This window comes from Empidonax traillii, unplaced genomic scaffold (genome assembly GCF_003031625.1).
Source record: "Empidonax traillii isolate 1590-97213 ecotype Southwest subspecies unplaced genomic scaffold, ASM303162v1 scaffold34:size3740991, whole genome shotgun sequence".
NCBI classification, from domain to species: Eukaryota; Metazoa; Chordata; class Aves; order Passeriformes; family Tyrannidae; genus Empidonax; species Empidonax traillii.
The window spans coordinates 2,241,650-2,268,161 of record NW_020955227.1 but is presented as its reverse complement, the minus strand read 5'-3'; the positions used below and the strand labels follow the sequence as shown (position 1 = coordinate 2,268,161).

General features: G+C 46.9%; 1 protein-coding gene across 1 annotated transcript in view; it reads left to right on the top strand.

Annotated features, from left to right (window-relative positions):
- The window catches only part of COL27A1 (collagen type XXVII alpha 1 chain), a 143,202-nt gene that overhangs the window by 53,079 nt on the left and 63,611 nt on the right, over positions 1-26,512 (top strand). The window contains exons 13-23 of the mRNA XM_027877854.1: positions 9,294-9,347; positions 13,403-13,447; positions 16,565-16,618; positions 17,035-17,079; positions 21,326-21,379; positions 22,101-22,154; positions 22,313-22,366; positions 23,388-23,441; positions 23,754-23,807; positions 25,655-25,699; positions 26,362-26,415. Coding sequence (XP_027733655.1) covers positions 9,294-9,347; positions 13,403-13,447; positions 16,565-16,618; positions 17,035-17,079; positions 21,326-21,379; positions 22,101-22,154; positions 22,313-22,366; positions 23,388-23,441; positions 23,754-23,807; positions 25,655-25,699; positions 26,362-26,415 — 567 coding nt within the window. The remainder of the gene's footprint in view (positions 1-9,293; positions 9,348-13,402; positions 13,448-16,564; positions 16,619-17,034; positions 17,080-21,325; positions 21,380-22,100; positions 22,155-22,312; positions 22,367-23,387; positions 23,442-23,753; positions 23,808-25,654; positions 25,700-26,361; positions 26,416-26,512) is intronic.

Below are 26,512 nucleotides of genomic sequence, written 5' to 3'. Positions count from 1 at the left end.
AATAGAATGGAATACTTTCAGAAGTTCCCAAGCCCTGCTAGAGGAAAAGACTTTAAAGCAAAATTTCAGGAAATATATCCAAAGAGCTTTGAGCTCTCTTTTAGTTAATTTTCATTTTAAATGTGTACTTCACATCTTTCTTCATCCAGAAAATATCAATGCTGTGTTAACTTATGCCTAATTTTTGCTTAGAATCAGTTTTATTAGTAGTATTATTTTAAAAGAGATAGAAAGAAAGGAGTAACATTTGGTTCCTAGCCATACTTAGCAATTCTTGGGTTCATCTGAGGTCTATTCACAAGTCAGTCAAACACAACTGAGGTTTCCTTATATTTTTATAAAAAGTTGGTGGTGCTGTTGATCCTGTGCCCAGAGCTCAGCTGAGTGCTCGGAGCCTCACTGTGTCAGGTACCATGAAAACACCTTGTGAAAGAAAAGCCCTGGCCCAAGGAGTCCACAAACCAGCCCACGTTCAGACCACCCCCAGGGCTGGAAGGTTTTGGTAACAGTAGCACAAGCAAAGTCATTAATACCACAAGCAGAAATCTCAACTTCCCTGCCAGTCTCCCTCTGCTCATCCTTGTGTTCGTTCCTTTGTCCTCCTGTAGCTCATGTTTGTGAGCTGTGTCCCACCAGCTGTCGGATGCTGGGATGAGGGTTCCTGCTCACCTCAGGCAAGGGAGGGAGGCAAACACCTCCTGGCAGCCAACTGGCTCTGCCAACAGGCTTCACCCAGCCTTTGGCAAGTGCCAACATGTTGCTGAAGAAACAGCTTGACAGGCAGAGTAGTGTGTGAGCAGCAGGCTCAGGGGGGAGGGTTTGCATGCAGGACACAGGCCACACCTCCACCTGTGAGAATGGCTGGAGGATGCCAAGGCAAGGTAGGGAGATGCTGCGTTGCTCTCTGATCGCACAGGAGCAGGACGTGGGACCTGCTTTCTTACCCTTGACATGCAGTGTCAGATAGGCTGTTTGGCTCTTCTTGGCTGTGTGCAACACAGGGGTAGCACACTCCCTTTGGAGAGCTCTCCTTTGAGCTCAGCAGCTGGAGCCTAGTGTGGAAATGCCGAGGATTATGGCTCATGTGTCGAGGAAGATGTGACGTAAAGTGGCGTGTGGATTTGAAGTGTTAGGGATCAGCGTGTAGGTGAGCCCAGAAGTCTCCCTTCCCTGTGCCTGTCAGCCCCAGCGTGCAGGCAGTGAGAGCCAGCAGTGATCTGGCAGCCACTGGGATGTAGCCTCAGTGTTTGTTGTGAGGATCAGCGTGGTGGCAAAGTGCCGGAGCTGGCACTGCTTCCCGTGGGCTGACCACAGCCGGGATCCCCCTCCCCAGCTCTCAGCCTGGAACATGCCAGCACCTTCTCGCCAGGCTGTTTGTCATGTCTGCTCTCCTCTCCCATGTTGGTTAGAGTGTATTAACTCCCGCCCCCAGTGAACACCAAGTCACAGTGGGTTGTTTTTTCTGTCAGAAGGGGCTGTGGTACCCCTGCCCTCCCTACAGTGTGGGTACGCTCTTGCATCACAAGAAAAGGCATTGCCTTGTGGGAGGATCTAGATAGCCCAAAGCAGGGCTGCCTCTGGGTTAGGAAGGTTTCATTTTACAGGCTCCCCCAACCTTCTTGATGGATGGCTGAGATAGCTTTGTGGGGAATGTCAGAGCGTGGGGCTTTGCCAAGTTACGCAGTCTCAGCTGTTGTCCGTGCAAACAATGGGGGGACATGCCTTGCCATGTGTCTGGGAAGGCTGGCATAACCACAAATTATTGAGAAAATAAATTTTGCTCCTCTCCGTAGGGACTAAGACCGTAAACAGCTCCTCTCTTGCCCCAATCTTTTCTCTGTTTTGGATGCAGCTCAGACCCTTCCCTGCATTTGGAGTGAACCAAGAGTCTCCTGCACCACATGAGCTGAGACTGGGGAAACTGGTAACAGCATTTTAAAGTACCTGTAGGTAGGTCTGTAGGAGCTGATGGACAGGGCTTGGGTAGCTCTATTTTGTGCCAGTGCCCTAGCATAGCACCAAAATGTTTGGTGCCTTCTTCAGGAGCTGATTGATTTAAGAAAAATAATGCACTTTTAATCATTCTGTTTGCATGAAAAGTTCAGTGGAGGTCCTGAAAATGTCTGTTAGTGGGAGAGTTTTAGCCCATGGGTTGGATTTCTCCTGTTAGCCATCTAAGTCAATTTTTTGCTCTATTTTTATTTTGCTAACCTAAATTTTTAAAATAGATTTAGTTTGAGCAATCAGTGAATTTTTTAATGCTTAGGTTGGACACTGAAACTGGGCAGCTGGTCTCTCCACCCCCCTGAGCCTGTTTCACCACTCTGAAATGCAGGCATGAGCCCAGAGCAAATGTCACCATCTCTCTTTGGCCTGAGTTGTGTTCCACATGTGTGGAGTTTCCCAAATCTCCGTGGTGAGGTGCTCACATGGTTATTTACCACATGTTCCTATGTTCATGATTACATCATCCAAATAACCTTGAAAGGTGGACCATATCAGCATGTATTTAATTTTTATAAGAATGGGCAAAATAGAATACTGAAAACAAGGGAAAAGGATTTGAAAAGTGCCAAGACTCATAACTTCTACTGAAAGAAAAGAAATAATCCCAAAGATGGGGGGTTTTTTCTAAGAATGTCCCTAACTGACTTGTCCTTCATCACTCAAAAACCTTGAGAGGAGTGGAACCAAGGTCTCCCAAGCACAAGGTCACCTTTCATCCTTCAGAGAAATGCTCATTCATAAATCAAAGCTCAAAAATAATTATCTTTAGAAATTGCAAGAAAAAAAATAATCCATCACTAAAACTATCACTTTTGAGTCTGAAAGCACTTTGATCACGAAAGCTTGACTATCTTGAATAGTAGGCTGCTTGATTTGGAAATCTTGGCCAGTGATTCTGTGCAAAGGGAACTTGGTTAGAGCCCCAAAGATGGGGAAGAGATCCTGTGGCAGCAGAAAAGGAACAGAGCAAGAGGGTGGAGGGGTTGGCATTTAACTTCAGTGATGTTTGATTTAAGGGGCTTCAGGACGTTTTCTGCTGGTGTTGTTCTGGAGGGCTGTGCTTTCTCTGGAGGGAGAGTTATGTTTAAAAATGCCATGAAGTCTTTATCCAAAGAGGAGGTGGCACTCAGTTGTGAAGTCTGGGAGAGAGAGAGAGAGAGAGAGCAAATCTGCCTTTCAGGTGGCAGAGGAGAGGAGCTGCAGCAGGACTGATAGTCCATACCCAGCCAGGGATGGCATCTCCCTCTTTGCAGGGATCAAAACTGCCACAGCCCCTGCTCTAGACTCCTGCACGGAGTTACAGCTGGAGAGCAGGCACACCAGGAGCACAGGGTCTGCTGGGCTCCCTTTGAGGTGACTCTCTCTGGGGCTGATCCAGCCCCTCGCCCACCTGCGGAGGGGACTCAGTCTGTTCTCCTCACCAAAAATGCTCTCAGAGGTGCCAACAAAAGCTACACTTGTTTGTTTTATTCTCCTCCTTTTTTCCAGTGAATGCTTTCTCTCACTCTCTCACCCTCAGTCCTTCTTCTCCACCACCTTTTTTTTTTTCTTTTTTTTTTTTTTCCCCCTTATTTAAATTGTTTGACTTGCAAGTTCCATCCCTGGAGAGACTCCTAGGCAGTGATTCACCTGGCTGGAGCCAACTGGCAAATAGTCTTTTGCAGACAAGACAGGAGGGCTGGTTGGTTTGAGCAACTTCACCTTCAGCCAACAGGAAAATAAAATCCTATTTTTGGAGAAGGATTCTGTTGGCGTGAAGACCTGCCAGGATTCCTCGGAGCAGCAGCTGCCAGACTGCCTCCCTTACTCCTTCAGGGAAAGTGTTTTAAACGGAATCAGATGTTGTATACATACAACACACCCACCCACATGTGAACACCTGAAAGGATTTTGGAGGAGTAAAGGACGTGGCGTGTCTCACCAGTCCCTGCTTCCAGGGACAAGAGACAAAAAGTGGCGGCGTCTGCTGGGACCAGGAGGAGCCCTTTGGCTGTCAACAGCCAGGAGAAAGGGCAGGCTGCTCTGTTTGCTTTAAACAGAGGAGGAAAGGAAGGGGAGGTGGAGGGGGATGTAATCCCCTGATGCAGGAGGAGCTGGTTCCAGTGTCTGTCTAGGTCTGGTTGTTCTCAGCAGGAGTCTCCTGGTGTGTGAAAGGATGCCCTTTGCAGAGAGGGGGGATGAAAAGGAATTAAAGCGCTATTGGAGCATCTCAAAGATAAGAGACTTTGTTACTGCTTCAGCTTCAGACCACTCGGTGTAACCTGGGATAAATCAGTTTATATCTGCCTGAGTCTCAGTTCACTGAGTGCAGCGAGGACAAACTGTGCAGCCTCTGTAAAGCTCTGCTTGGGCTGGGACAGGAGAGCTCAGGAGCTTTAGGATCTTGATTAGTGCAGAGCATCTGCTTGTGTGCTTTTGCTCCAACTCCCCTCCAAACTTCATCTTGCTTCTTTCATTGAACTTCTCCCTCAGACAATGTGAAATCCATTCAGCTGGACGTTTTCCCCCACCTCCTCTCTGTATTTCCCAGCTGTGAGGTAGAGCCAAAAGTTTTGTCATACCTGACTTGAGCGGCTGTGGAGGAGCACCCCGCAGGCTCTTGGCCAACACAACTTGTTAGTCGAGCGTTTTCCTCCCAGCTCTGCTGCCATTTACCATTCCCTTCCCTGTCCTGGTCTTTCCCTGCGTGCCCCCTCCCTCCCACAGAGCAGGCAGGACGCGTGGCTCCATATTTTTTGCTGGGGTGTTTTCCTTTGCCATCCCGATTCTTGAGCACATTTTCCAGGGGGCAGTTTTCCTGGAAAAACAGCTGCACCCTGAAAAGCGATGGATTTTCTGTATCAAAACCCCTTCTGCACTCACTTTGGGAAGGTCAGGAGACTCTGGATCAGTTGGGCTCTTTAATCTCTTTCACAAGTCTCCTGTAATGGGCTGCCAGTTGCGACCTGCCTGTCTGCCAGCACCATAAAATGAGCTTCCTGCCCCATGTGTTCTCCCTGAGTTTGGGCTCCTCAGGCTGCTGGAGCAGTGCATGGGAGAGGAGAGGTATTGCTGCTTACGGGAAAACAAACCAATGGGATAACAAAGTCTGCTTGTAACTTTTAGGCTGCTTGTTTTGGTTGAATGGTGCTTGTTCTGTTCCTCAGGAACATCTCTCTTTTTTATGCTCAGGCAGGAGAGGCACTGAAAAAATAGCTTTTGCAGACGTGTGAGATCCAATAAATTAGGACACTGTGGTCATTGGAACTGTTATTGTGGTTTAAACTGCTACTGCTTACCCCATGGAAAGAAAGTGCTTTCTTTTTCATTAGGGGCTTAGAAGATTGATTGTTTCCTGCTGTGCAAGAGCTGCGCTGGGATAGCTTTCACAACCTGGTTTGGGTCTTTGGAGACTGCATGGATGCTGAAATATCCTCCTTCGTGCTGCAGCCACCAGCCTTAGCCTCATTTAATGTGCAAAAACCTGTTAATACTTGTGTGCTAAGCTCAATTGGTGGGCTAGGACTCCTGGGGTTAGTCGAATTAAAGCTGCTCTTTCCATTTGTCTCCTCCTCTGGGTTGTTTTTATTACAGCTTGGGCCAAAAAGTGCCAGGGGACCACCCAGCAATGGGTGAGCTGTGGCTGGGGGCTGGTCGTGCCAGCAGCCAGTAGGTGTTAAGGACAATCAGATGTTGGCAAGGATGGGGCTTTGGTGTTGTGTTGTCCTGGGTCTGGCTGGTGTGCCAGTGATGCCAACCCACACTGTTCTGGCTTTTCTTCTCAGTTTCCTCCCAGTTTGACCCTTTTCCATTCCACATTGAGGGTGGGCAGGACCCCGAGCTCTGAGGGCAATCACGGTGGGCTGTAAATGGGTTTTATTGCCAGATCTCTTATTTACTGGGTAGCATTGGCCAAGCGAACTCAGGTGCTCAGCTTTGCCTCAAAATACAGGAATAATCTGTTTTTCTAAATACTTGGAGATGTAGTATTGAAAAGCCTGTGTAAAAGCTGGATTTTTATTAACTGTATTACCAAGTACCTCAAATCTCCTGTCTTTGAGCAGCAAGGTTAGTGCTGGAAACTGAGACATGAAAAGAAATCGGTGGGAAACATTTGAATTTAAATAGTCCCTTATCTGGATACTTTTATTCTGGCAGAGGAGCACATTGTTTAGGTCACGTTGCAAGAGTTTTAAGCCAAATTTAGAAAGTGGTTTTAGTCTGGAGCAAGCATTCCCTTAGGTGATATTATGCTGCTGTAGCAATATCACTTTCATTGCACCATTCGAAGTAGTAAAATCTCCCCATGCTGGCAAAGAGCTTCGCTTGACAGCAGACAGCTCAGCAGCCCCAGGGCCAGAGTGCTGCTCAGTGGTATCCATGGGTCACTCTGTGCCCAGCTCTGCCCTCTGAGAAAGCAGAGATACAGCTGAGGGAGTGCAGAAGGCTGTGACTGAAATCTGCAGCAGCGTAAGTACAGTATCAGTCTGTGCACACTCATATTTTCCTTGGCAAGTTGTATGACTGTAAACAGCAAAGTATTCCAAGGCAGTCTTTTTTTTTTCTTTCTTTCTCTTGACTGAGCAATGAGTTTTCCCTGCACATCTCTCTTCTGATCTGATTGATTCAGCATGTAGCAGAGTTATTTTTCCCCCCTTTTTTCATTAAAGAAAATTGTAGGCCCCCTGCCTTCTCGTTATATTTGACGTCTTTGTCTCTAGATGGCAGAAGGCAGTTTCCAGTGGTTGCTTACCACAGCTTCTTGGCATATGCACAGGCCTGAGGGATGTAGTGCCTAGCTGGAAAAAGGCAGACAACTTTCCTGTTCACAGGGTTCCCATAAAATAGAAGTGCTGAATCCAAGCAAGCAATGTGTTTGTTCAGGAGGTGAAATGCTGGCTCTGAGCTCAGTGGCAAAATTTTGGTTGTTTTATACAGGTCTCCCGTCTCTCACCTTAGATACGACCAAGTATCTTTTTACCCAGTTGTGTTGACCATGAGTTATAAACCCTTGAAGGTGAAGGAAAGCCTTAGATGACACCTCTGACTCCCAGAGTTTCCTGTTCTGTCTGCTGTGATCATTTCAATTTTCAGTGCATGCTGATGGGTTTCCAGATTGTGTGTTGCTGTTGGCTGTTGCATTTTGCTTGCCTCAGGTTTGCTTTTCCCGGGTAACCAGTGTTTGTCATATACAGGGGAGCGGGCAGGGGGAGAGAGCATCCTTCTGGCTCAGCAAGGACCGTCCTCTCCCTGCCTGCTCCATCCCTGTCTCTTAAGCTCTCAGCTAGCCTGGAATAGGGCTATGTTGTTGTTTATATCTCTGGTGAGTTTTACTGAAACTCCCAATTTGAGTCAGAAGTAACACACCGAGTAGCAGTTGCAACTTGTTGATGTGTTACTGGAGCACATCTCTACTGGTGTAGCCTCAGCTAAGAAATGCTGCTTACTCTCCAAAACTGCTCCATCTGAAACAAGAGGGAGCAGGGCTGATTCTGAATCAAAGCACAGAGGTAGGTGGTCTGTCTAGAAAGCCTTTTATATGCAAATATATTCCTTAGCTTTCCATCTTGATGGCCACAGTCAGAATAGTGTGGAGAATAATGCGGGATTTCAGCTCTGGATGGATTAACCAAACTCAGGAGTCAAAGCCTGGGGTTGGGCTCCGTGTACACTCTGGCCATGGGGAGCTTCTCTGGCAGATGATTTTCCTTTTGGCTCAGAGTCAGAGGAGGTGGATGCTGTGTCATGTTTTATTTCACTCCATCTTAAGGATCATGCAAGGAAAAAGTGGCGAGTCGCAGCCCTCTCAGTGTCACAGCCTCCACTGCAGCTGAAGTTTGGAGTGGCCCTGAAGTGCTGATGTTTGAGCTGGTCCCTGATGGCTCTTGGCAGCCTCCTCCCTGCCAGTCCTGTGGTCAAAGGAAGTTCAAGTTCAGAGGAAAATTAAGTCCAATCCATCTTAAACTCAACTGCTTCCTCCTTGTAAGTGTCAGTGTAGTGACTCAGAGGGTTTCCTAACCCCGGAGGTTGTGTGCCCCTGTCTGCTGAACACTTCCTGAGGGAGACAGAGCACGACAGCACAGGGAAGAGCGAGCTGCTATGGGATCTGTTTGCAGCAGGGAGTTAGGGGGGCTTGGTGGGGTAGCTCAGGGCCTGTCTAAGAGTGTGTGAGAGAACGTGTCACACCACCATGTTCTGGCTCTGGCTCAGTACCTCCACTCCCTCCTCTATAATTGTCTGAAGTCTTCCAAATTTGTATGGGATATAATGAGATGATGAAGTTGTCTTTTGTGGTGACTTTTTCATGTAGTAAACATGGCCTTTCACAGCTCTGGGGTGTGGACTGTAATGAGTTTGGAACCGTTTGTTTCTCTGGCAAGCTGAAAGGGAGTGAATTCACCAGGAATCTTTGATCAGCTCCATTAAGCATCTGTATGGGCTCCAACAGGCATTACACTGTCCAGCTATCCTATGAGAAGGGGGTGCTGTTAAAATGATTGTGTTGGGAGATAGGATGAAATAATTCAGATTGGCAATCCATTTTTTAATATAGTCTTTGCAGTGAGGTTTATAAATTCTTCCAGAACATAAAAGTACTGACTTTTAAGGAAGTATCCTATCAATAGGATATTTCTACCTGAAAGAACCGAGATAGCACTGTATCTTTAAACACAGAGTTTGATCTTCCAAATGTGGGGTTACCATTTCACATGTAAACAACACAGGATTGCATATTCCTTTTTGGACATACTGTAGTATGTGGATGAAGCAAATGAAGGACAGCATCACTGATTTCCACCCTTTCTCCCTGCTATGCACGCTCACATTGTCTTTCAAACCTCACTTGCCATAAGACCCATGCCCAGGGCTGACAACTGGTGCTAAGAAAAGGCAGGGCTGGACAGAACCTGCGAGAGACTGTGTGAACAAGTCAGGTCCAGCAGCTTCAGCACTGGGCAAGGAAAAAGCCTTCCCTGTCTTCTCACTGATTCTTCCCCTCGAGGCTCCCGTCAGTGAATGTGCATTTCACATCCGAGCTCATAAACAGTCCTGCTGGTTACCCGTCATTGGCCCCAGGAGAGAGCAGTGAATCAGCTTTTGGCCTTGTAGAGCTCCTTGCTGAGCAGATGTGCTGGTGGGGCAGGAATGGTTTGGATGAGGACACACAGGCTGGTTGTCCCACATGTGCCTGTGCCCTGCTGCTTTCCAAAGTGCTGCACTGGGTGCAGGGGGAGTGTTTTGTGAGTGACTGTCTTTACACCAGGTAGCCTCAATAACTAACAATCGTGTTTGCCTCCTCTCCTCAGGGTTTTCCTGGTAATTTTGGGGAACGAGGACCTCCAGGCATCGATGGGAACCCTGTAAGTTGATAACTTTTTCCTTCCTTTCTTTCTATTGCAGTAGGTGCTGTACTGCATCATGCTAGTTAGAGCTGAGTGAAGCTTTTAATTTTGATGTCAGCTGCTGGCTGATCTAGTCCACCCTGAAAAACAAATGTACGTCCCTGCCCTGCTCAAGCTGTCCTGCTGTGAATTCTTGTGTTCAGTTCCTGTAACTGCCAGCTCATCACTTGCCATTAGCTTCCTGTCTCCCTCTCTTGCCTTCCTTGCACCTCACTCTTGATAGTTGCTTTCTCATCCTGAGGATGTGACCAGAAGAAAATCAGGAGAGAAGGGGCAGGGATGTTGCTCTGGCTGAGCAGGCAGTGGTTGGACTGTGTTGTCCATACCACAGGGCACAAGAAGTGCCAGATTCCCCCACTCCAGTGTCTGGGAGCACTGAGGGACTCACTCCCCAGGCTGCTGCCCTGCCCCACGCCTCAGGCGGCCCTGGAACTCCACAGGGAGAAGTCTCCAATCTCCAGAGCTCTTGGCCTCCCTCTGGTCTTCATCTGACCCCTGCTGGCTTCCTAAGAATGGGATGTGTCTCCTGGGAATTGGGTCAGAAGAGACCATTTAAGCAGCTGAGTGCTGATAAGGTTTAATTTGCTCTGCTCTTGTAGCACTTAACACCACACAGTTGGGGATGTGTTGTGTTTTCCTCTTCTCTCAGAACATGCCCTCGTGGATTGCAGCAGTTCTCAGATGTATTAATTATTCTTAATTATTTTCTGAATGACTTTGTTGGTTCTCCCTCAATTAGCATGTGAGCAGCACTGATTCATCTTTGAAATTCCTGCTGTCTTGGTTATTCACACATAATCAACATTGCTTCTCTGGTGTTTGACGGGATGATTTGTGTGAAGTAACCCACTCCACATGTGTCTGCAAGTTCCCATTCGTCATATATGCAGCCTAAAAGTTATTTTCACAACCTGCTCCAATCACCAAGCCAAGCTCAGCTACACTCCAGCTTTTGTGGGAATTCAACACAAGAGTCATAAATGCAGTGAACTGAAAGAATTAGATTCCCAAGGAATACTTCTGCAGGATTTTTCCCATCCTTCAGTCAACTTAAGCCATGGGTCAGAGTGGAATCAGTAGTCCCAAAGTAGAAGACTTTCTGATTGTACTGCTATTTCCAGCCAACCCACCAGGAAGAGCAGGAATCCTGGAGGTCAGGAAGGCTTTTTTTTTTTTTTTTTTTTCTCCAAATAACTTATTTTCTTTTCTTTTAAACAAGCAAGTTATCTAAGCCCCATTCAGAAGATGTGCTCAGTGCCAGCCGGCTGAATGGCAGTTCCCAGAGCAGCAAACGTCCCTTCCCTTAATTCACCCAGAACCATCGCTCTTCTTTCATCTTATCAACGGCTTTTAAATATTAATGTGCCTCGGAGGTTGCAGAATGAAAACAGCCTGTTTCGGCTGACTTGAAGGGAGGTTCACAGGGTCACGAGCGGAGTCACAGACGCAGAAAAATGCCAGAAAGTCTGTTTGTGGAGCGCACAAAAATGCCGGGTTTGGTAGGTGGGGGGTGCAGCTGAGCTGCCGGCAGGCGGGAGGGCTGCCACGGTCCGGGGCTGCCACATCCTCTGTTTGATCCGCTGCTCTCGTGGGGATGGCTGAAGCCGACAGCCTCTGATCTGCCTTCCGTCCCCTCCAGGCAGAGCGCAGGCTCTTCCAACCCCACGGGCCTTCTTCCCTCCTACCAGCTTGCTGAGAAATGTTGAGCCATCGCATTCCAGATCCCCCGTTCCCGGAGTGCTTAGCCACTCCAATTAGGCTCTTAATCACAGGAATTAGACATGGGAAAAGGCTGTTGATTCATCTCCTTCTCTCTTGTCCCAGTGCCCGGTTCATGCACTGAAGAAAGGAGAATAGAGCCTGATTTCCCTCACAGGTCAGGGACCAGCCTGTCATTACTGAGGGCCAGGAAAGACCACTTGTAAATCCTTCATTTCCCAGGGCAGAGAATGGCTCCAATTAACAACTAGTCTGTCCACAGCTCTCAGGGGAGTCCACCCCCTCCTCTTCCAAGAGAAAATCCTCTTCCGTTAACCATGAAGTCATGCATTTCCTCATATACGCTTTCTCTTGAGGAATATCCACGACATAACTCAGAAATATGGGAAGTCCCTCTTGAAACTTGTGAGACCAAGAGCTGACCATCCACCCAGTCTGCAGTCCAACCACCCTGGGAGTCTTCAGAGCATCCTGGGAAACCCAGGCCACCCCGTGCAGCTCCTGTGCTCAGCATTCCTGGGATACTCCCTCTTCTTGCTGAGCCTAGTAATGCCAGGCCTTGACTACAAGCTCGAAGCCAACCTTATAACAGTAGCTCTGAGGACACAGCAATGCCACCCATGAGGAACAATTGCTCCCCAGATGTCCCAAGTATGCAGGAAAGGAACCGACCATAAAAAAGCAATTTTAGGCTGGTTGAGATTATGAAACGCTTTTTGTGTGTGCTTGCCCAATAGTCCTTTACTCCACTTCCCATAAAATAAACACACGTAACCCTTTACCCAAGGAGCCTGAGCACATTCAGTCACGTTGCGTCCCCTTCTCCTTCCTTCTTCCACCAGGCAAATCTTTCCATAAAAGGGGAGCTTTATTGCACTGGAGGGGACTCCACCAGATGTGCACCATAAACTGAGCTGGGCTGTCAAAGAAAGTAGCCAGCATGATCCAGAGCAGGGGTAGGGCTGTCTGAGCCAAGGGGAAGTTCAGCATTTCCAAGGCACTTGTTTTGAGAGGCCCCATTGGAGGTGGAGGTGTGTAAGAGCAGGTCCTTGCCCTGACAAGCAACCCACTGTCAGCACGGCCAGGGAGGCCACCGAGGGAGACACGGGACAGGCTGAGCATCCCATGGTTGCTGAAGCACTTAGGGACCTTGATAGGTGAGTTGTGGGGGCCTGACACAGCTTTTCTCCTGCTCTTCAGCTAGAGGTGCCATCAGGCACCTGCTGGTGCTCCTGGAACCTTCATGTCTTTGGAAAAGTCACACAGAGGGAGTTTGTAGTGAACCTGAGAAGCCAAATCAGAAGCCCCAACAGCAGTCTGTCCCTCGGAATGACGAGCTCTGAGGTGCTCTTGGAAAGCCTCTAAGAGGGTCTGATGCTTTTGAAAGTGCTCCAGCTTGGGAGTGGTTTGTGAGAGATGGCAGATGGGCACAGAGCCCAAGAGGAAATCTCTGCAATTCTTCTCCTGCTCTCTGCAGTAAGATTGAAAGGGACTCATCCTTTAAGCAAGTGCTGGGTTCCCTGCAGAGAGCTCCTTGCTCCAGGGACAGAGGGGCTGAGCCAGCTCCCTCCAGACCAGCTGCAGTTTGAAGGCCAGGGTCTTTTCCTGAAAGTTAAAGAAATGGCTAGTTGATGGTCTGGGCAGAAAGCCCAGGTGGATGAGGAGGATGCTGCTGGTTCCTCACCTTCAACCAGCTCTTTGATACAGAAAAAGCAGCCTCAGAGTGTCCTGTGTGCCAAACACACTCCCAGGACCCATTGGCCAGGACCAGAAGCTGCTTCCCAGATTAACTGGTTTCATTTTCATGCAGGTCTTCCTTTTCTTATGAGTTTTTTGTTACTTAACCACTCCCAAAATCTCACCTTTCCAATGCTAGGCAGCAGCTTTCCTCTCCTTCCCGCCTTGCCTTCCCCATGCTCCCTCCCCACTCCAGTCCTTCTCCCTGCCCATGGCAGGATCTCACCTGGGACAGGCTCCCACCTCTCCCCTGCCTGCACAGTCAAATGCTCCTTTCATCCAGCCTGCTCCTGGGAGGGAAGGCAGCCCTGGGAATAACTGCCCAACAACAAGCAGCCCTGTGTCTGCCAAGGATGTGCTCGCAAGAGCGCTCCTGGAGATGGAAGTTCTGGATCACTTTGGCTGGGGAAGGGGCTGGGGGTGGGGGGGAAAGGAGGTATGGAAAGGGGAGGGACGATCCTTTCCCTTCCTTCAAGCTCTTGAAACACTGAATTGCCTTTCAGCCTCTGCTTCTCTGTAAAGCGTCCGTAACCGTGTGGGTTTGTGTTTCCTTTTAGGGAGAATTGGGAGCCCCAGGTCCTCCTGGAGTCCTTGGACTCATTGTAAGTACAAAAACAAATGGAGATCTGGCTTCTCGGGCTTTAACCCTTTCAACCTGCAAACTACACACAGATTTTCCTCTTCCTGTGGCAGGGCAGGGAGCAGAATGACTGTTTGTATAGGGGAGGCATGACATCTGGGGAGAGAGGGGGTTTCCTGGTGGAATGGGAGGTGAAGGAGGGCAAACCCTTTCCAAGCAAAAGGAAACAGATTAAAGGTTTCCTGTTAGTTCCTTTTTATATGATAACTTGCCCTTTTGATAACATTTGCCAGGGTATTTCTTCAAAGATGCAACATTCATTCCACATCGGGATCTGTTGTCTCTTAAAACCAAGTCCCTGTAAAGAGTGACCTCAGAGACGCACAGTTCTTGTTCTGTGAGAGACTGTGGGCAGGAACAGTCTGTCCTCTGTGTGCACAGGAATTTTATGTGCACCCTCACCATCCCATCACTAATCCAGGTAATTAGGTACACAGCCAAATTCCACCCTTCATTGCACTCTTCTCCAGCAGGAGATAAATGGCTGTAAGGATGGGTGGCAACTCCTCCTCTGGCAGCTGTGCTGGGGGTTAGTGAATGCCCAGCTGAACATATTATGGTTTATTTTTAGGCCTCAGTACTTGTTTCAGGTTATTCCCTTCCATGCACAAAAAGGGGCTGGCTCTGTTAGTACTACAGCATTCTTTCAAGATGATTCCTCCTCAGCTATGATAATCTGTGGAAACTCGACTTGCAGTGAATGGTTAAAAACTTTTCCTTTCTGCCTTTCCATATCTTAAATTATGAGAGTGTGTATGTCAGCTGAGATCAAGGCCTTGATTGCACTAGACAGTGCACAAACACAGAGCACCAAACCCAGAAATCTTATATTCTTTGAAGGAAAATGGGGAATATGGTGGAATACCCATCTCAGAGATGAGGGATTGAGGCAGAGGTGGATTAAGGCTTCAGAAAGTTTTTCATGGAGCCAGGAATTAGGTCTGTGTTTCCTCTCAGAGGAGATGAAAGAAGCTGCTTTAGCCATAGAAGCAGAAAGGATGTGCTCCTGGCAAAGAGCTGGAAGAGGAAAATTGCTCTTTAAAATAATACCATTGAATGTATGGTCCAAATTGGATCATATTCCTCCTTGCTTTTGGAAAGATTTAACTTTACCTGATTGCCATTATCTCACAGATATTTGTTAGAAAGTGGAAGGTTAGACAGGGTAATTGTGATTATGATCCTTCCAGGGATGATGGAATCAGAGGATGCCTGTCTTCCCCTCCACATTGGTCCAACCAGAGCCAGGCTTTTGTGGGCTTGGGATTGATGGCAGGGGTCGGGAAGGACAGTTCTGCCCTTGTGATCGTGATGGTTTTGTCCCACACTGGCTGCAGTACCCATATGGCACCAAATTCTATGTGAAGTACAACTGGCACATAGTGTGTTTTTCCCTGACTGACCCCAAGATCTGGCATTGCATGTCCTAGATCAGGATTCAGATTCAGCCCCATCACCAGACACCTGGATTCTGTCACCTTCTCTGTCTTACACTGGTCTATACTCACACCAAGTCCTAATGTTTTTGCTGGAAAAGGACAAACCAGCAGCTCTTCTGTTGCTGCTAAGCCTGGTCTGTCTTAAACTGTAAATATGTCTTCTCCCTTCTCATCCAGACCAAGAAATCTTCATTCCCTGTTGTGAGCTTCCTCTTAGTTTTAAGATGGAAAGCTGTTCCTTTGCCATACTGTTTTCTCAGGAATCACTTGCTGCAGTGGTCACAGTCTGTCCCAGTTGGTCTATCAGTGCCCCTCTGAGCAGATGCAAACTTCAAACTGAGTTTCAGGTCAAACTGACTCAGATCTTGTGTCCCAGGGTACTATGCAGCTCCTGAATCCAGGATGCTGAAGCATCCCTAGAGGGATAGAGCTAAGAGTGACCTCCTCCACCCTCCAGGGGCGAAGGGGGCACATCCATCCTGCCTTCTCTCCCTGTGGGAGAGCTCCAGCCTCCTTTCCTGGGGTCTGCACATGGGACTCACACTGCATGGCATGGAGAAGGTGACAGATGGGTGTTAGATGCAAGCTGGCCCCCATTCAGTCCCTTCCTCCTTCCCACCTACAGCCACCCCGGGAATCAGCCAAGCTCCCGGTTGCCTCACACACCACGCAGGGGTTTGGTTCGCTGTGTAAGAGAGGCTGAAGAGCAGAATTAGATGTAACTAAAGCCTCATGCACTTCTAATTAACCACATGGGCAAAGCCTTGAGTAAACGTGTTCCTACAAGCAGCCTTTATGCCGGGAGGTATGAAAAGGGCTCTGTTGGCTGCAGCCCCGGCACTCCCCACGTGGCCGCGGGCCCAGGGCTGCAGCCGGAGAAACGCTCCTTCAGGGAGCTGCCCTGTTTATTTACACGTTGAGGCCAGACTGGTGCACCCTGTCACTGACTCTCTTCATGGGCAGAAAGCAGCCAGAGCCTGTTTAAATGAAGGGTTTCTGTTGTACAGCACACGTGGGGACACAGGGCAGCCATGAGCCATGATGCCACGCTGACTTCTCACTGCAGCACAATGAGACAGCTCTTTTCGTACCTCCTGTTTCTCCTCTCTCCTCCCCATATCACTTTGATATATCAGAGCCCAGTAGTCACCCAAATTTCCTGATTATTGCCTTTTTTTTTTTTGCTGTGTGGATCTGTGTCCTTTTTAACACATCCTCAGACTCTTTCTGGAGGACTCAGGAATATTGTGGTAGTTTCTTTCTTAGAACAGGAATAACTTCACCAAGAATAAATACATTCTAGGATTGTCTTAAATCAGCTCAATATTTTAATTTTTCAAATAGTGGAAGAGGGAAATTTAACCATACAAAAGTTAAGAAGAACATCAAAAAAGAAAATTCTTAGATCCTACCAGTTGGTTCCATAATTAATTTCCTATTATTTTGCCGTTAATTTACCAGCCTGAATTCCTGATTTTTTTTTTTTTTTAAGAGGCTGTATACACATTATAAGTCTCTTGACTCATTCCAGGATGCCTCTGTTGAGGTCAGTGGTGCAATTCTTCAGGGATACCGAGACCAGGTAGCAGATCTGTTCATCTTGCACCTAATGACTTTGGTCATTTTCTTTCTCCTACTAGGGTGACATGGGCCCTGTCGGACCAATCGGCTATCCAGGACCAAAAGGATTAAAGGTGAGAGAGCAGCTGAGCTGTGTGAGCTCTCATCCCTCCACAGCAGGGCTGAAGGTTTCTCTGTTCCTCCCTTGGGCAGTGGTGACTGTCCTGAGAGAAAGGACGGGCAGCAGTGATGGGTGTCCACTGTCCCAGGCAACAACTGTTGAACACAACATCCCACTGGTGGTCTGCAGTAGGTGTATGTCAGTGGAGAATTCCAGAAGGATTTTCCCTGTGTGCCTCCAGCCCATGAAGGGTGTTTAATGACGATGTGATGCAGCACACCTCGGGAGCAGTCTGGTATTTGGCCTTCAGACCGTGCCAGGCCAATGCTGTGCGTCTGAGGCACCAACCCCACTGGGGACATCAGTGTCATAGACCTGACCAAGTCTCCACTGTGGTTCAGCCTCACTCTGAACTTTCTTTTGTTTCAGGGGCTGATGGGAAACCCTGGAGAACATGGACTGAAAGGTGATAAGGTGATCTGAATACTCCCTTATTGCACTGTGTTTTAATTTTGCATGTGATATCCCCTTTCTAGTTTCTCTTTCTCATTCAGCACCATGGTACTGGTTCCACTCTGGCTGTCTCTGCCCCCATCCTCCTACCCTGCCTCCATTCCTGACACTCCAGTCATAATTTTAATTCCTTTGATGATATCTGCCCCATCCCCTTTTCTGTGGAGTTTTATTATAGATCAGTTATTCTCAGATCCTCTTCAGAGCTTTCATTTCTCACTGCTGATGACAGTAACTGTACAATTATCTGGTGTTTGACTGCATTTTTACATGTTTATATTGGTTACATGATGGGATAGGGAGGAGGATGAACATCTAACACTGACTATGGGTTTGCATAAATGCGTTTAGGGGAAACGTGATGTGACAAAGCAGCACTGGATCAAACAAACCAGGTGGATCACCTGGAAAAACTGTTCTGCATTAGATACCTCTGCTCCTGTTCAAAGTCACTCACCTCAGTTCAACCTCCTGTTGAGAGGAAAGTGCCTTGCCCCAAACTGATGTAAATCACTTGAGAAAGAGCAAAATGGAGAGGGGCCTTGATTGCAGTGATTTAGTGGTGCTGGCACAAAACCACACAGCTTGAGCTGGATCAGCATGAAGCTGAGTGTGTAAATGTCTCACTGTCACGAGAACCATCCTCCTGCAGATATTGGACCGTAGGATTTATTTAGTCTGAAAGAGTGGGAGGTGCAGTCATTTATTGCTGGCTCTGATTGTTCAGGAGGGCAGTGGAAAATGACCATTAAGTGTATTCTCCTCCTCCCGTTGGATGTTTTATTCTCTTGCTAGATGTTTGCTTTTAGAGGATGATTTAGCAGCCCAAAACTGCACAGGGGGGAATAGTGTCAAGCCAGTTGATTCAACTCTCCTTATATTATAGCAGCTCTTTGCCAGGGCTCCTGTGTCTGCAGTTTCCATTTCCCCCCTGTACTGCCTTTTCACTTCTGTAGAGAGGAAGGACAGGGCAAGAGAGAAGGACTTTTTCATTAGGACAAGCTTTAGACACTGTAGCTGGTTTCTTGTCTCAACACCAGTTCCTAGAGCCCATGGACTCTTCTGTCTGCTCCTTGGAATAAATAGTTTACTATATTAAGGGTCACCAAGATTTAAATCACTGTTTAGCAAAATTATCTTTCCTGGACATTAATCTCCAGCACTTTACACAAACTGCTCTGTTTATCTCCAGTATTTCCCCAGCCAGTGCTGTCGCAGTAACCAGATGGTTTGCAGCTCTTCCTGGAGTCATCCAGACGTTAATGATGTTTTTTACAACTTCGGTTTCCCCACAAAATGGGTCATCCTTCTGTTTCCATTTCTGTGTTTTCGTGGAGGCAGGGAGAGGGGGCAGAGAGGGTTGTGCTGCTCTTACAGGAAGAAGTGAAATTACTGCATAACCCTGAAATAAAGAGCGGCCTTGAGAAGACCACGTGGGGTGATGAGTGCAGGGGAAAGGTGGAGGAAGCAGAGGAAATCCCAGCTACTTGTTCACATGAAGGATTTTTATGAATCAGGACATCTGTAACTTGTGAAGGACATGGCTCAGGCAAATACCTCTGGAGTTGTGCAGTGTTAGCTGCCTTTGCATTGCGGAGCAGAAAGGGAAAAGAGATGCCCAGCTGAGGGCAAAACGAGGGGGGATTTTTGCACAGTGACCTCCTCTGCGTCCCACAGACGGCAAATACATCCCACAGACAGGAAATATATCCCACAGAGAGCAAACACATCCCACAGACAGCAAACACCCCTCGTAGCCGTGCGTTGGTCCCTTCCCTCATATCCCCTTTCTGTTCGTGTTGGGTTACGAAGGGCCTCGGGGTTTCTGCTGCTGCATTTCTTTTTATAGGTGAAACATGAAGCACAGGCAACATCCCATGGGCAGAGCCTGTTTGTAATTTCAGACTCTACATTCCTTTTCCTCCCCCGTAAGCGAAGTCCTTGCAGACCCATTTCGTCATCTCAGCATCCCGGTTTTTAATAATAAACATACCTGACCTCTTTCCTCCATATTCTTTCCCTCACTTTAAGGACACAGACCCTGAGTCAAAGCAGGTGAAAAGCAATGCCCTGGTCCTCAGTTCTGGTTTAAGATATTAACAGCCAGAGATGGATCCTTCATGCCGTGACATTTTGCTGTGCTATTGCAATAACACATGAACATCTTGTGTCAAGTCCAGCTCCAGATAAAAGATGTGTTTTGTCTTCCCTGCTTCCTTCTTACCCTCTCCAATGCCCATTTCTCAGAGTTGTTTGAAAACTGGTTTTCCTGTCAGGCTACCACTATCCTATTTTTCCTGAAGGTCAGAGATAAAGATTTGTTCCTGCCTTTTGCTGTGCTCAGGAAACTCTTTTCTTATAGTGGTCATTTTTTAATGTCCAAGTATTTCTTCCAAAATGGTATTTCAACGGCCACTTACTGACTGGGTCGAAAACTGCTTAACGAAAAAAAATAATCTCTCTTTTTTGACCCTCAGAATAGATGATAAAGACAAACCTCAGAGCCCACCTCTCACTTTCCAGAAAAGCTGTTTTCATGCTGTCTTCTGTCGGGAGCAAGAATTAAGTAGATTTCAGTGGTTTAAGCTTTGTACTAAATAAAAAAAAATAGAAAATTCAGAGAAGATGAGAGAAATCTGGAAATGAGCTGGGTCATACAGTAGTTTTTTTGCCATCTTTACTGTATCTAGTACGCAGGGTTCATCTGAACTGAAGCTGTTTAAAGAGCTGATTGTTTCCATTTTGGAATGCCAAAAAAAGAATAGCTAGATGGAAAATAGTTTAGATGAAACAAAATGTTGGTTATTTGACTCAAATTAAAATATTTTAGGTTAAAAAACAAACGAGTTAAATCAATTTAACATTTTTTTAAGAGCAACATTTTAATTTTGCTATATAAAAGATTTGTTTTGAAGATGGTTCGGTGAAATGTTCCGGGAACATTTACCAAAACATTCAAGCAAATTTAGCTTGAATCCGTGAAGCGTTTCCATCATTGAATCTGCATAGTTCCTAATTATCCTCCTTCCGAAAAAGTTGCCTTTGAAAAGTCTTTCCCAAATCCAGCCTTAACCGTCCACAATTCCATTATCCCCTGCATGTTACTGAAGTAGTTACAATTATTTCAGCTCTCTGGTAGCAAGCGGGTGGTTTTTCTGGAGTGGAGGAGACTTCCTCTGTCACCCCTCTGTAGACTTTGGCTCTGTTGCAGGACTCCATATGTCTTCCATGTGGACCGTGTTAAACATATAGCTCTGTGCTCGTTCCCTTGCTGGGAAGCCAAGTTCAGAGGCATGTGCTGTGCATGGGACAGAGTTCCTCTAACAGCTATTTTTGTTGGGTCCTGTCACTGTATCAAGTCATTATAGTCATTCCTCCTTTGACTTCCCAAGTAGAATTTTCCTTTCTCTGCCCCATCATTGACTCGTCCTTTGTTAAAGTAAATCACTAAATAAATGAGTTTGGAAGGGGCATGAGGAGGTCATCTGGTCCAGCAAGCTGCTCACAGCAGGGCTAAGAGCCAATGCAAGGTAGTCCACTGCTCCTTGGAAAACCTTCAGGGATACTTGTTTTCTATCCAGCGAGTCAGAATTTGTTATGATGGTCCAAAAAGGGGAAAGACAGCTTGGTTAGGAAATATTGTCAAGGATGGGCTCCCCATCCCAATGAACACCAGCCTACCCCTCCCAGGGAATCTCAGCCCAGATACAGGCAGTGAGATGGTACTAAAGCATTAATAGAAGTTACTTTTGTTTTCTTATGGAAGAGGATTGATGGTTGATGCCAGCACTAGGATTTGCTCACAGAAACTCTGAGGATTGTTTTCTTTTCTATAGAGCACTATGAGAGAAAAGGTCCATTCATTGCAAACTAAAGTCTTCTGTTCAGCTGAATTTAACACTTCACCACCTTCACGGCCGCTGTCAGCCAGAGGAATGTAGTCTCTCCTCTTTCAGCTTCTACAGATACACAATGCTCAGGAAATCATAGTTTTCTCTCTCCTGCAGTTTCTTTTATCACTTTAGAATCAGGTTGGGAAATGCACACTTTGTTCAGGGCTGTTGTTACACTCAGTATGATCTGCAGCTTGCCAGCAGTTCAGTTTTGAGTGGAGTTACTGCTGAGACTTTCACTGCACAACAGCATCGACCTGGGTGTTTTGGCTGTTGCTGTTGCCTATTTTAACTCTCTGGTGATGTGTACCCAGGGTGATCAGGGAAGAGCAGGTGTTCCAGGAGATATCGGCTTCCAAGGAGACAAGGTAATTCTTTTTCTTTCCCCCACCATTCTTTTCCCCTTACATAGCAGTATGTGTGGCCACCAGCTTTCTCCGCTCATCTTAATCCACAGGGAGCTGGAATTAGCTGCATCCTGCCGTCAGGTTCCCCTGCTCAGATAGTTCCCATTTGGGTTGTGCTGTGCCTTTCTAAAATTCATGTCAGTATATGGATTTTGTTGTTACTCACAGCAAAAGCAGTTCTGCTGGGGGGTTTCTGTACAAAGGGCCATGTCTTCTTGCAGAAATTGGAACTGATGGGGCTGATGGGGATGGGTGTGAATGTGTGTGGTCCAGCGGCTGCAGACTCAGGGTTTTTGCCTGCTCAGTGCAGCAACCTAAACCCTGACCCAGGGAAGCACTTAATGCCCTGTGTAACTTCTGAGCAAGTGACTTCTCCCCTGTGACTATGATATGAGACTGACTGAGGCTGACAAATGTACAGAACACTGCACTGGAGCCTCCATGGCTCTGAGCCACAGCCAGCTGCAGCAGCTTGTGTGTTCTGTGGGGCTAAATTCAGCCCCATCTTCAGCAGAAACATCTCACTGACATGAGTGCAGCTGTGCCAGCTCCATGCAGGGCTGAATTCAGCCCTGAAGAGATACTCCTCTCTGTGCAGCAGAGGAGCTGGAGCCCAGGGAATTGGTTTGGGGTTTTTTTTTTGATGCTTCTTTGTGTTCTGAAAAAAATTTGTCTCCCTCAGGGCAGCCAGGGTTTGCCTGGGGTCCCTGGGGCACGAGGGAAAGCAGGCCCCCTGGTAAGTAACCAAGCATCTTCTGCTTCCTACTCTCCCTTTCTGAAGGTTCCATGCCCAGCTGGAAAGACAGCTTGGCAGGGGGGTGCTGTTTTAAACAGGAAAGCCAATAATAGTCAGGAGCCAGCTCACTTTTCTCCGTGTTTTTCTGATTTCTGCAGGGAAAAGTCGGTGACAAAGGTCCAGTCGGGTTTCCAGGACCACCTGGCCCTGAGGTATGTCTCACCACCTCCTTCTTACATCCCTCCTTTCTTTGGTGACTTCTGCCACATCCTTTCTTCAGCGAACACAGATTTTTCTCCCACTGCATCCCTTTCCACTTACCTCCTTCTTTCCAGCCTAGGGCTTCACTTCCCTGCTAGGGTGTGATGGTACATGAGTGGTGATGAGGTAGGAAGGATCAAGATGGGTCCATGAGCTATTCTACATTTCATGGTTTCCTGGTTTTTCCTTCCACTTTTTACCATAGGTATCATGGAGGGGTTCTTTTAAGTTTTTCCCCCATAAAATACCATTTAAAGTAGAAAAAAAAAATTATTGCCATTAACAAAAAAAAAAATAGAGTGATACCTTAAGTTCGGGATGAGCTTCCCCCAGCACATTGTAGATTTTTTCCTTCCTATGGAGCCAGACAGTATGTGTAAGATGCTGGAGAGCCACTTCCAGCACAACTGATGGTCTGTTTTCCCCTCATCAATGTTCTGGTATTTTGCAGGGTCTGGAAGGGCTGAGCGCTGCCACTTAGCAATCGTTCCCCTTTGTTGCTATTGGAAATAACCACAGATTCCTTTGTTTCCTCAGCAAGGGGCTGGTGGGTGGAAAGGAGCCACATCCTGGCAGCAGCTAATGAGTGTGTCAACACCTTTCCTAATTCCTGCCCCCTCCCCTGTGTCACCGACGCTACAGCTCCTCCTCAGAACACTGAGATTATGCACTAACTCATAAAGATTAATTAAAACCAAAATCACTGGTTTTAGCTATGTGATGACAGGGAGGTCCTCGCTGCAATAAATCTTGTAAGAAGATGGACCTAAAAGGAGCTGCTGGGAAAGGCAGCTCTTCCATCAAACCCATAGCACTGCTCTGTGTCCCATTCTCCCCCAAAGCCGTGCCATGGCCCACACATGGACACTGCCAGCATGGAACATGTCTTGCCCCTTAGCCTTGAACTAAAACTCCCACAGAGGGTGACACTTATTCCACCTGTGTGTCCTGACTGTTCCTTGTTTTCTTCAGGGCTTTCCAGGTGACATTGGCCCACCAGGAGAAAACGGTCCTGAAGGTCTGAAGGTGAGTGGAGCAGAGACTTCAGCTCTGTGTGGGGTTGGAAGCAGCCAGAGAAAACAGAGTAGTGGGAAGGGAGAAAGAGAGAAAACCCTGGAGGTTCCTAAAGATTGTCCTGGCCTGCGTTTCAGCTTGGTCTGTTTGGTTTGAGGTCCCTCCAAGTGCAGCGTTCTCTTTTTTTCAAACCTTTTTTTTTTCTGTAACAAAATTGACATTGGAAGATGTCCCGTGGCTGTGAAAGAGACTTTCTCATTTTAATTGCCCTTCTGAGCTTATGTTTCTATTTTCTGAGTATCTTCTCCTTTGGCCCTTTCTCAGGGAAAGCCAGGAGCACGAGGTTTACCTGGGCCAAGAGGACAGCCTGGACAAGAGGTAAGTATCCTCAGCCTGAAGGTAGATTGAATTTAGAGAACAAGGTGAATTTTGTAGATTAATGCATGCTGAAATGTGATCACACCTTGAAATCCTCTGGTCCCTCTGAAACTGGAAGCAGGTGCTTGTATTGAGTGATCAGAGACCTGCAGAAGAGATCTTTGCTTCCAGTCACTGCTGGCATCTGCTGACCCTGAACCTTGCACTGGCTTTGCCTTTAAATCCCCACCCCCAGATAGATATTAGTGCCCTTTTCCCTACACATCCCCTTGCACAGACGTGCCCTGACCTGGCTTTTGCTTTCTGCTCCTTTTAAGCGCATTTTCTTTCGACTATGAGACCTGCAGCCTCCACTCTCTCACACACAGCGACATCCCTCTGTAACAAGAGGGCAAAAATGGGAATTGCTGCTCTGCAAGATTCATCAGAGCCTTCACTCATCACGTCAGAACTTGAAGCTTCGTTCCACTTGCAGTCATTCAGAAGGGACAATTGACCTTGATTTAATTGTCCTGGAGCTGCAAATACATTTTAGCAGCAGCAGAGAAGGTCCAAGTGCTCTGTTTATCCTGTTGTAACTCCAGTGATTTTGGTGTAGTTTCCCCTCACTTAGGCCAGTGTAAGCTGTTTGTCAGGAGTCATGAGACGTTGTGTAAATAATACTGAGCACACGCATGGGCAGGGGCTCGTTTTAATAGCACTAATAATTCTTAACTTTTTCTGGGAACTCTTCTGCTTGTTCTCTAAATGGGATTAATGCAAATGAGCTCATTTATTTGCACTGAAATGGGGAAAAAAATTATTCTAGGCAATTTACAAAGGGAACCGAAGCCCTGCATTCCAGGTTCAGGCAGGCATGACCAAGCTGCCTTCAATTTACTCTAGTTAGTGAGTGTAAAAGTAAGACCAAAGACATGGACATGGAGTTCAACACGAGCTGTGCCGAAGGACTGTGAGTGTGCACCAGAGCACAACACTGTGCCCTTACTGCTGAGGTTACCCAGGCACTAGGTCAGGGCTCTGGATGACATCAGATTGGAAATGTGGCATGTTGTGGGTGGCTTGCCTGGGTTCCAGACTCCCAGTCCTATCCTCATCCCTCCAGTGCCCCTTTATTACCATGGCTGGCCATCGAAATGAGAGCAGCCAGACCGTGGCTGCCAGGGGCACTTTTAATTTCTCTATTGGCACTTGGTTTTAGACACTTGAGATAATTTTTGTGGCGCTTAATTGAAGGTCTCTTAGAAACTGTAGGTCTGATCCTATCGCATTAGAAATTGGTGTAGAGCCAAGGGAGAGAACAGAGTCCAATTGCTGTGTGAGATTTTGTGATAGCTCCATCCTGCAGCATGTGGAGTCCCATTTGAAAGCAAAAGGGAAACCTTCATATAGTTGCCAAATGGTTCTGTGGGAAATTTTGCAACACCTTTTTTTTTTTTTTTTTTTTTTTTAGGGAGGGGGAGGATGGGGGGAAGAAAGAAAGAGAGTAGAGAGCTGTACGGCATTGGCATCCCTGCCAATTCAAATGAAGCAGAATCATGTGAGAATGTCATGGGCACCCTACAGGCCAAATCAAGCCTGGTGTTGCCTTGGTCAAATTTTGGATGGCCTTTACTGGGCAGGACTTGACTAAATCTTTTTTTTCCTGAGATGAGGAAGGGAGATGAGAAACATCAGAGATGCTGAGCTGCCTGCTCTGAGCTACAGGAGGACTCAGTTGCTAAAGTGTGACAGCTGAGCACACAGCTTGTGTTTAGCTGCTGCTCATACTGCAGACATTTCGTTTTTGCTCCCCGTTGTGTCCAGATTACTACTTTGTCTTTTATTTTAATTTCTTTCCACCTCAGGGAGATGAAGGACCCTTAGGACCACCAGGAGTCCCTGGCCCAGAGGTAGGTTTCAGTCATTTACTCAGTTATTACCAGCTCTGATAACCCTGAAATGGAATTGTAGTTAAATTAACATAAGGCTTCAAACCTCCTGGTTTGGGAAGTAAACTGCCCTGCTATGAAATATTTTCATGTCTAGGGCTCTATCCAAGTGCTTGATCCAGGATGACTGGAGGTTCAGGAAATGTCTTGCACAGAGTGTTGAGTTTATAACTTTCCTAAAGTCTCAGACCTTGAAAAATTCTCTAACGTTTAAATAGTTCATCCTCAAGATAAAGCACATGGACCGGAAACCATCCCTGGTGTTTCTTCCTTGATTTATAGTATTTTTCAATGGGTAGAAGGAAAAGCTGGACAGTCAAGAGAGAGTCCTTTTGACCTCTGTTATGTATCACACAAACACAGTTAGAAGAAGCAAAAAAGAATATTATCATATCTGTGAGCTTGCCAGCTCAGGATTTTGTAATGGGTCTGTACATAACCATCATTGCAGGAGAGTAAATATCCTGAAAACTGGTCATAGATGGATCAGAAAATAAATGTTTAATCTTTACTTTTTGTCTTACAATCATTGCATGTAAGCTGCAGCATATAAGTTCACAGACACTGCTGTGACCAAGGCTGCTGCAAGCTTTTAATGTTTATGTTTTTTCTATGTATTTCAGGGACGATCTGGCAGGAAGGGATTTCCTGGAACACCTGGTCCCAATGGTTCAAAGGTGAGGAAAGAGTTCATTTATGATCAGGGAAAACAGTAGGTGGAAAGGAGGGAAGGAAGAGGGAAATATCTTTTCTCACCTTTACCATTCTTCGAGT